Here is a 10,756-nt window from a genome sequence, read left to right on the forward strand (position 1 = left end):
ATGATTGCTAGTAACGATGATCAAGCTGTTGAGAGCTTGAAGGTTTTGTTGAAATCAGAATTCAAAATCAAAGACCTTGGTCCGGCAAGATTCTTCTTAGGATTGGAGATATCTTGTTCTTCTCAAGGCATTTCGGTATGTCAAAGGAAATATACCCAGAATTTGTTGGAAGATGCAGGTTTACTTGGTTGTAAACCGAGTCCTGTCCCTATGGATCCTAGTCTTCATCTTACTGCAGCTATGGGAACTACTTTGCCTAATCCTCATTCTTATAGGGAACTCATTCGATGTCTACTTTATCTCACTATTACGAGACCTGATATTATATTTGCCGTTCATCAGTTGAGTCAGTTCATTTCAGCACCTTCGGAAATACATCTTCAGGCAGCTCACAAGGTTTTACAGTACATTAAAGCCAATCCTGGCCAAAGACTTATGTACTCTGTTGATACTGACTTGAGCTTGAATGCCTTTTGTGATGCTGACTGGGGGAACTGTAAAGATACTCGGCGGTCTATTACTGGTTATTGCATATATCTTGGTAACTCGCTTATCTCGTGGGGATCTAAGAAGCAAGGAGTCACTAGTCGAGTAGTACAGAGTCTGAGTACCGCAGTATGGCTCAGGCGACATGTGAACTCATTTGGTTACAGCAGTTGTTTAAGGATCTTCGACTTCCAGTTACAGGACCAGCTAAACTCTATTGTGACAACAAGTCGGCTCTGCATATTGCTATGAACCCTGTTTTTCACGAGAGAACAAAGCATATAGAGATTGACTGTCACACAGTTAGGGATCGGATTAAAGCAGGTACTCTCAAAGTCTTCCATGTTCCTTTAAAGAATCAACACGCTGACATCCTCACCAAGCCACTTCATCCAGGTCTTTTCTATGGATTGCTTTCTAAGATGTCATTGTCAAGCCTGTATCTTCCAAACCAGACATCTTTAAAGCTACAGACTTGAGAGGGGCGTATTAAGATACATGAGGATTGGTTATTGATTGGTTCACAACCGATTAACCCTGGTTCAATTAGTTTGGTTAATATGTGTTAGTATATAAGAAGATTAAATTGAGATAGTATGGTTAAGCTTTGTAATATACACTTTATTTTCCAATTAAGAAAGTTTGTTAGAGCTCTCTAAAGCTCGCTTCTTCTCCTTCTTCTCCGTTACATTTTCCGGTGAATCAGAACTTTGTTACTTGTCCCTTTGATATATTCTTCTATCTACTATTCTTTGTCGAATGTTAACTATTATTGAATTTATTTGACTCACGAGTAGTTTAAATTGTACAAGTTAAAATATACTCAAAACAATTTTCTAAATATATATTTAGAATTTAAAATATACCAGAATACATTTATAAGTAAAATAATCATTATATAATTAACCGAAATCATATAAGCGGAAATTTCAAAAATATTCATTTTATACTACCTCTTTTCATATTTACACTCAAACATCGTCTAATTTTGATTACACCCCTTCTATATAACAAAAAAAAGGTTTTATAAAATCCAATTCATATTATTTTACACAGTTTATTTTTTAAAAAATATTTTATATTTTAAGGGTTTTAGAAAAGATAATTTGGAGGTACAACCACTACACGTCTACACCCGTAGTCATAGACATCAAAAACCAATTTTGAAAAAAGGAAGAATTTTTTTTTTTTTTTTTTGATAAGAGTACATATTTGAATAAATTATTTGAAAAGATAGTATATTTCTAAAAAATTCGCATTTATCCATTATCAAAAAAATTAAAAAGTTATCAGTATAGATTATATTGTTAATCATTATTAAGTTAATTATAATTAAGTAGTCGTTATCTTCAATGCCTCCTTAATAATAATAGTACGTACCCCTTGTGTTCACATCAGAAGTAGTTAAGGTGTTTGCACATAAGAAAAATTACTTTATTTTTTAAAACAAAAACATAATTTATTACCTATATGAAAATAATAAAACACTGCATTATATAAATAGTTATAAGAAAAATAAATAATCATTTAACTGTTCATTAAAGTTTAAAAAATCAATAAAATGAAACACTTTTCTACTATAAAACATTATATATTTAATATAGTACAGATGAGGTAGTATTTAATTTAAATTGTCGACTGATGTTAATTTCGTCATCTATTAGATCAACTTATTTAATAGCGTAAAGTTATAGTATAAGGTTTTCTCATCAATCTTTTAACAAAAAAAAAAAAGGTTTTCATCAACTTTTTTTTTCTTTTGGACAAACTAAAGGTTTTCATCAACTAGTATTTATTATTACACCTTAACCCAAAGCTTTCTTTAAATATCTTACACAAAACAATAACCAGTTACTCTCTTTAGCGCAGTTTCATGTGATGAATTATGAACGGACCGCCAAATTTTGTCAAGTGTAACTCTCAATCGAAGCCCATTAGGGAAAGTTAAAAAAGTAATGGGATAGACTTGGCTGCTACATACAATTGTAGTTTGTGGACATTCTCAAGTGCATTGTTTTTTTCTTTTTTCTTTTTCGCAAAGCACAATGGAAAAGCAAATGGAATACCCTCATCTTGTATAATTCGTTGAGTTGTGGCGGTAGCTCTTGTTTCTTTTCTTTGACTGATCATATTGTGTGATACGTTCTGTGGCATTAGTTTTTTGTTTACGAACTTAGCTTAATAGCTTATTAGATACATTGATATAGTCCAATTTTTATATATAGATATCAGATCCGTGTATCAATCCTAAAAACCCATGCAAATAAAATATATTTTTCTTTTGCATAACATAAATGTTCATTGGCCTAATTTTATAGTCATTGTTATAAGATGGTTAGATGAACGTACGTTAATTCTCGAATTAAACATTAATTTGGACTATAATTTGATTGGAGCCATTAGCATACATAGTAGAAGATGATGTGTCAAAACAACGATCCTTCGTCGACATGTACGGCTATATATGATATATCCACGTAATAGTCAGCGCCTTGTCAAATGGAAAATAAAATATAGTGTAGTGTGATGTCAATGGGTATATAACGTATTGAGAAAATTCAATGGATGATGGATACTTATTGGTTTTTATGCATTTTACAAAATATCGTAATATTGTTGGGTAGTTGGAAGGTGAGGTTTGGGTCTTAATTAAGCGCCCACCCAATCTACTCTTGCCAAATTAGACAAACTAAAGAGATTAGACAGATTATATATGTATTGTGTCTATCTTTTAATTCATATAGTCGACAACTATGTATTGTCTGAGTGGGTGACTACTAGATCACACTTATCCTCCATTTGGATACTTTCTCTAGATGTTTTGAATTCGAAAACGTTAGTGGTAACAGTTAGCCTCTGCCCTCATTTGATGAAACTCTGGTTGAACAACAACATGTAACTATTTCACAAGCTCGCAACCTCGCTTTGCATAAATGTTTATAAAAAAAAATGGAGAAAAAATATGTAAAGTTCATGAATTCAGCACATCATCTTCTGGATAACAAGGTTATTCCATAACCCATATCGAACCAAGTTCCACTATAGAATCAAATAACATTTCCACTTCGGGTTAGGGTCGATACTAATGATTATATTAAAAAAAATGTCCATATTAGAGAATCAATTAACGAGTTGTGTAATGGCCAATATATTTTATTTTATATATACATATGTATTTATCATACTTGAGCACAGAACTTAATTAATATTAATTTACGTATAAATCTCGGTAAAACACAAAGTTGGCGAAAAGACAATGGGCTTTTAAATACTGGACATGATACAGATAAAACGACGTCGTTTTACAGCGAGATCTCATTCAGTATAAAAATGCGGTGAGCGTGGATCGAACACGCGACCTTCAGATCTTCAGTCTGACGCTCTCCCAACTGAGCTATCCCCGCTTGTTGATTTAATGTTAGTTGTTGTAAGATATAAACCGCTAAAGAATTATGGATCTTCAACTTTGCCCTATAAATTAGTTTTATAATTGGGTTAGGCCTTTCTTGACCCATATTAATCCATGTATCGAAATAAAAATTCTGAAGACCTTGTAGATTTTTTATCGCGGAAAAATACAACAAAATATTAATGGAGATTTGCTACGATTACATATAACTAGGTGTTAGTTTACGCCACGCGTGAGTTCTTACATAATCGCTATTCTATTTTGAAAAATAATATAAATTAATATGTTATTATTATTTTGTTTTATCTGTGTACATCAAAATTTAAAGACTACATAGTATGACTTTAAATAAAGTACGAAAATCAAATGTTCTTTTGATCGTAATATATTTAGTGCAATTAAATCATATTGTATCTTAAATACCATATGCCATATATTTTTGTAGTTGTAGTCATATTTCAAAATCATTTTGATATATATTTTCATAAAATTTATTTTGTGGTGTTAGTTATGCATGTTTTTTATTTATATATGGCGATAGCTTAAAGAGATTTAAAATGTTTCAATTAAGAAAAAAACAAAATAATAAACAGTAGGTTTGCAATGTCTCATACATATATAACTAAGTGAGTCTAACCATAGATTATTAGACTAATACATTTTCCATAAAAATAAAATAAAAAAACAGCAACTACTTTATTAGGTTTCTTAAAGTATTATTAGACTTTGATTTATATGCAATGAATAATAATAATACATAAACTAAACTTTATATCAACTATATATCATATATTACATGTATATCATATTCAAATAAACTAAACTTTTATTAAGTTAAGATATCATTGGTTAAATCAAGAAAAAATAATGATATTGTAGAATTTATAAAATTATATGAGATTTGAAATATGAGGTTATAGTGACTTGGGGTGGTATTGGTTTGAGATTTATGAAGATTTTTGAAGAGTTCAACAAAATCATAAAAAATGAATAAGTGAAAGATTGTTAAAGATTACTAGAGAGTTTTGTTGATTAGTTTTCTAAAATCTTGTAAAGTCCTCCAAACAATCCCTGTATTTTTATGATATTTTCCATGACTTTATTTTATAAAGAAAGTGTTTAAAATCATGAACCAATAACATAATAATTAAACTCATTAACAATCCTAGATTCTTTTGTTTTAATTGAATAACACAAAACTTTTAATGACTTTATAAAAGTCTGAATCCAATAACCCAGATTTGTTAAGATTTTAAATGACTTTTTATAAATCACAAACTAATAACACTAAAATTTAACATAGTTTAACAAAATCTTGATCTAATAACAACAGATTCTACATAACATTTAAAATCTTTAAAACTCTATTCAAATCTTAAACCAATAACTCCCACAGTGAGATATGTGTCATTCTTTTAATAGTTAATACATGATTTGATGTATTAAAGGTAAATATTTGAGAGTTACAAAAGTGCAATTAAGTGTATACTAATACACTTTTAACATGTTCTATTATACTAAATTAAATTCACTGAGAACATTACTATGATATTATTATGGGAGTTACAAATAAAAGTTTATACTTTTCCAACTCCTAAAATTAAAACTCATTTAATTTAAAAGTTAGTGTTGGTGGGTCCATAATTTGATTTAAAAGTATAATATGTTACTCAAATAAATTTGATTTTTTTGTTAAAACCAACATATGTGAATTTAAATTTAAATTTAACTATAGAAATTAAAAAATAAATATGAATAGATTAAAAAGGCAAGAAATAGTTTATTTTTATATAAAGAATAAAAAAATTAAAAACAATGTTAAATATATATATAACACTTTCTAAATAAAAAAATAGAATTAAACTCTCACAACACATATGAGATATAACAACATTTGATATTGGTAGGAGAGGAGGAGATAACTATTAATTATATATGATAATCCAAATTAGATAATGGAGATGAATCCTTAAAATAAGAACAATGTAAAATATATATAATATTTTCTAAATTAAAATATAGAATCAAACTCTTACAACATATATAAGATATAACAACATTTGATATTGGTAAGAGAGGAGGAGAGAATGATTACTTATAAGATGATAATTCAAATTAGATAATGGAAATGAATCTTTAAAAATAAGAACAATATAAAATATATATCATGCAGTCTCTAACATTAAAATTTAGCATTAAACTTTTACAATGATATTTCATTTGGTTTTTTTGTAACCCATACAACAAAAATAAGAAAGCAAAAACAAAAAAAAATGAAAAATGATTTGAGGTATTGTGGAAGAGAATGAGAGAATGTGAAAATGAGAAAGTAAAAGAATGTGGAAATGAGAGAATGGTTATTTATATGATAAGAATCGATGGAAGATATATTTAGAATTATGGGAGTTACAATTATAATTTATTGTGTTTGAATAAAATTGAATGGTGGAATATGATTAATGCATAATTTATTTATTTCAGTTATAATTTTATTTTAATGTGTGAGTTATTGTATTGTGTTAATTGAGTCTTTAAATATTGTTGAAAGCAATCAAACAATTAGAAAGCAAATTAAAAAAAAAAAAAAAATTAGAAAGCATTAAATAAAAATCAACCAATAAGGAAAGACCAAAACCTTACTTTTATATATATGATTTATTAAAAACAAGTATTAAAGAAGAAGATGTACGGGACAAGTATTAAAGAAGAAGATGTACGGGACAAGTATTAAGAACAAGTATTAAAGTACGTAGTACGGGACAAAAGTTAGAAGCAAGTATAAGGATAAAACATGAAGAAATACTATATTACGACATTTTAAAAATTGTTAAGCATGTACTAAATCATAGATAAATAGTGAACAAAGTTTTTTGAAATATTATAATCTAGAGTAAGTGTGGTGAATGACATTAAGGAAAGGGAATATGCAGTAGAAACCACTGAAACCAAACATAATTAAGTAAATAGCACAAGAGAACAGTATTTTGTCGGAAGGACAAAGGAAATTACTTGAATATCCCTTTTCTCATCTTCTTCTTTCATTCAATTCTCTCTCATCCAAAACCAATATCTCTCTCATTCAACTCGCCAGAGCATTGATGACTTTCTCTCCTTCACAACGAGCCCCACCCCCTATATTGAGATTTTTAATTTTTTTTTTGTTATGTCTTTCGTATCCCATGATTCCCACCACTGTCATCTCCGTATCCACAGTCACTGCCACCATAACCATATATATACCTAACGATGACCACCACCACCACCAGATCTGTAACCTCCATTGTGTCTTTCATAACTCACCACTACTAGTTATGTATCCACAGCCACCACCTCCGAACTGAACCATTTTCACGGCGGTGGTTGGATATGTTTTTAAAAAATTTCATGGGTTTTGTTCTAATCTCATGTTTTCATAACAAATACCACGTTGTTGTTATGGTTGACACGTATTTATTTTGTAAAACATTATATTTTAAAAATATCACTGTATTTCTTATAGATGATGTGCTTTTTTAAAAACATCATTCATGTTTTTTTATAAATCACATAAATCTTCTCTCTCATTATCTCTTGATATATGTTTTCGGTACATAAACTATGTTGTTTTAATGGTGGACGTGTATTTTCTTATAAAACATCCTATTTTTAAAAATAACATTGTACTTTCTATAGATGATGTGTTTTAATATAATTCATGTTTTTTTTTTCAAAATCACATAAAATTTCTCTCTCATTATCTTGGAATGTTTGCTTTCTCCTTTTATGTATCCTCAGTCACTACTGTTATACCCTTCTTTCTTCTGACAACCACCACCACTGTATTAATAATCTCCATTATGCCTTTTGCATCCCAATAACGCCATATTTGTATTCACAATCAACACATTTGTTTCTCCCACTCTTCCCAAACATCTTCTTTTTTCATTTTCTATCCTTATCTCCAGATGGCTTCTCTCTATCACTGTCGTTATTGTTGAATACTGATTTGTTTTTATCTTTCATCAGATTTTATGCCGGAATTTAAATTGGAATAATCTCGCCGATCATATCATATGAAACCTCAACTATTTTTAAGGATGGTTCATCTTGTAAAAACATTTAAGGGGAGGGATATTTTGGTATTAAACCTACTCCAGAAAATGCTATTTACCCACAAAATATGACAAAGTGGTATTCTCTTAATTCTTTTTCAGTCAAGTGGTTTATAACAATATTACCCTTGAGTAAGAAGATATACAATAAAATGTCCTTAAAAAACTTGAAAACATTTGATATTTTAAAAACCCAAATTGTTTTTTTTTAAAAGACCCTAAATTGTTTGATGAGATTAATACCTTGGCATGAGATTTGAGTAACACGGTCCTAAAACAAACAAAGAGAAACAAAAATGATGTGGGTAAAATTAAAAATATTACCTGGAAAAATGATCTTGTTTGATGAAAGATTTCAATAAACAATAAAAAACTAAGAAACAATAATAAGAGATAGAGATCTACAAAACCAGTAAAATTGTTTATTTTTGGTGTTAAAATATTGATGAAAGTGAAACGTGAATTGGGGTTTGAATATGAACTTTTTTTTTGTAGAAAATATTTTGTTCAGTTTTTGAAAAAGAGATGGAAGTGGAAGATTAGAGAGATAGTGGGAAAGAGAAGTTGCTGAAGAAAATAATAATTTTTGTTTTTTATAACCGTAGTTATTTTTTTTTCCTTTTGTATATGGGGGGTTATTGTTGATTTGGGGATTTTTTAGCCAAAATCTTTGAAATAGAGTACTTTTATCCATGCTTCTAGATTTAGGCTTTTTGGTGAGGCAAAAACCCTAATTTAGCCTTGGCTAGTTATTGAGATAAGAGGAAGAGAGAAAGCTCAACAACAACCATCTTTCACTGCCGGCCACATATTCCAATGTCGAAAATGAAATCATCAAACTTATATTTAGTCTGCTGAAAGTGATAAAAACTCATTGTGTCTGCGTATTTTAAACAGATATCTTAAGTTTTTCCAGCAGACTTATATTTAGTCTACAAATATTTTGCAGATTAACCAAATATTTGCGTATGTTCGGCAGACTTCTAAAATGAAATCATCAGACTTATAATTAGTCTGCTGAAAGTGATAGACATTCATCGTGTCTGCGTATTTTAAACAGATTTATTAAGTTTTTCCAGCAGACTTATATTTAGTCTATGCATATTTTGCAGACTAACCAAAAATCTGTAAATGTTCGACAGACTTCTAAAATAAAAATCATCAAACTTACATTTAGTCTGCTGAAATTGATAGACATGCATAAAGTCTACGTAATTTTAACAGATTTCTTAGGTTCTTCCAGCAGACTTTTATTTAGTCTAAGATTATTTGGCAGACTAACAAAAAATCTGCATATTTTTGGCGGACTTCTTAAATTTAAGTATTAGACTTACATTTAGTCTGCTGAAAATGATACCCATGCATAAAGTCTGCGTATTTGTAACAGAAACATCTGTGTATTTTCGGTAGACTTCTTAAATTAAATCACCAGACTTACATTTAGTCTGCTGAAAGTGATAGACATGCATAAAGTCTGCAATTTTTTTTTGTTTTTCCAGCAGACTTATATTCAGTCTAAGAACATTTGGGAGACTTGCAGAAAGTCTGCATAGTTTTAACATACTTCTAAAATTAATCTTGCAGACATACAGTTAATAGACTTCCAATATATTTTCATAAAGTCTGCTCAATTTTGGTAGACCTATCAATTCGTTTTTTACAGACTTGTAAGTTATATTTGACAGACTTATAAATTAAATTCAGCAGATTTGGCAAACTTCTAAAATAATTTTGACGAGTTGTTTTGCCAGTCGTTTTCAACGATCACCGACTTTATCGAACAATCTTTCACCAAAAAATTCTTACGCTGATTAGCCTTTTGATCTGTTAGATTCGGTTGGAACCAAGTTGGAAGAGAAATGCGAACAATGCATAAAATTTTTCGCTTTAAGAACTGGAAAAAGATAAAGAAACAAAAATAACTAAATAAAGAACAAGGATTTTAGATGGAGAAATAAAAATAAAGCTTTCTTCTTGTAAAGTTATGGAAGAGAAGAGTAGAACAAGTTTGTATACTATTAAAAATCAATAACATAATAATAGTTAGATTATATTTTTGGAATTAATTTTAAATTAACTTGAATGTAATTTTTTTTAAATGATTTAAAGAGAAGTTAATACCAATTTTTTTTTAAAAAAACCCAAAATTTTAATAAGGGTAGATTTGGAATAAAAAAAGTCTGGACATAAAATGTGAGTTATCAAGAAAATAAAAAATTAAATGGGTTATCATAGTTATTTCCTATAATAAGGAGGTTATCCTGGGTAAAATTATTAAATATTAAAGATAAAAAGAAATATTTGTGGACAGAAAACAAAATTTTTTCCATAAAAAATTTGTCGTTTCTCAAATTATTTGTCCTCCTTATCGAAAAATTTTCGTTTTTATTTTCCTATGGACCCTATCATCTCTTATGAAATGTAAAGACAGGTGGCGTTTTATTTAGTCTGAATCTGTAAAAATTAAACTTTGTATTCGTTGCAAAGACACAGATTCTTTTCCCGACAAATCATGGGAGACATCGAGGAGAAGAAACCACCTTCTATGTCTGAACCAGAAAGATCCACACCGATTAAGGTAACAGTATCAAGAATCGCTGTCTTGAAATTGAACCAATTTTGACACACTGCACACTTTTCTTGATTTTGAGTTTAATGAAGTCTTGATTTTTCGAATCTTGAGTAATTTAGAGATATTGTATCATTGTATGTCCCCTCGAGTCTTCTGGTGAGCAAAAGGCTTTGTTTTTTTTTTTTTTTTTTTTTTTTT

The 10,756-nt window shown here is 29.1% G+C and overlaps 2 protein-coding genes and 1 non-coding gene across 3 annotated transcripts in view; 2 read left to right on the top strand and 1 right to left on the bottom strand.

The window, feature by feature from the left end:
- LOC109131206 (uncharacterized mitochondrial protein AtMg00810-like) lies at positions 1-965 on the top strand. Its single transcript, XM_019241896.1, has 2 exons — positions 1-591; positions 657-965. The coding sequence occupies exons 1-2, from the start codon at positions 1-3 to the stop codon at positions 963-965; spliced, it is 900 nt and encodes a 299-aa protein (XP_019097441.1).
- On the bottom strand, positions 3,818-3,890 carry TRNAF-GAA. The gene has a single exon. It is a non-coding gene; the product is annotated as a tRNA-Phe (tRNA).
- LOC104772604 (pentatricopeptide repeat-containing protein At5g25630-like) overlaps positions 10,387-10,756 on the top strand; it is a 2,847-nt gene continuing 2,477 nt past the window's right edge. Inside the window, exon 1 of the mRNA XM_019241897.1 lies at positions 10,387-10,606. Within this exon, the coding sequence (XP_019097442.1) occupies positions 10,499-10,606 (108 nt within the window). The 5' untranslated portion in view covers positions 10,387-10,498. The remainder of the gene's footprint in view (positions 10,607-10,756) is intronic.

The sequence above is a fragment of the Camelina sativa genome, chromosome 20, assembly GCF_000633955.1.
Source record: "Camelina sativa cultivar DH55 chromosome 20, Cs, whole genome shotgun sequence".
Lineage (NCBI taxonomy): Eukaryota > Viridiplantae > Streptophyta > Magnoliopsida > Brassicales > Brassicaceae > Camelina > Camelina sativa.

Bases quoted from the DNA above. Each gene is read 5' to 3' on its own strand.
- LOC109131206 (XM_019241896.1), top strand. From the start codon at position 1: ATGATTGCTAGTAACGATGATCAAGCTGTTGAGAGCTTGAAGGTTTTG. The intron at 592-656 runs GTAGTACAGAGT...TGGTTACAGCAG, and splicing joins AGCAAGGAGTCACTAGTCGA to TTGTTTAAGGATCTTCGACT.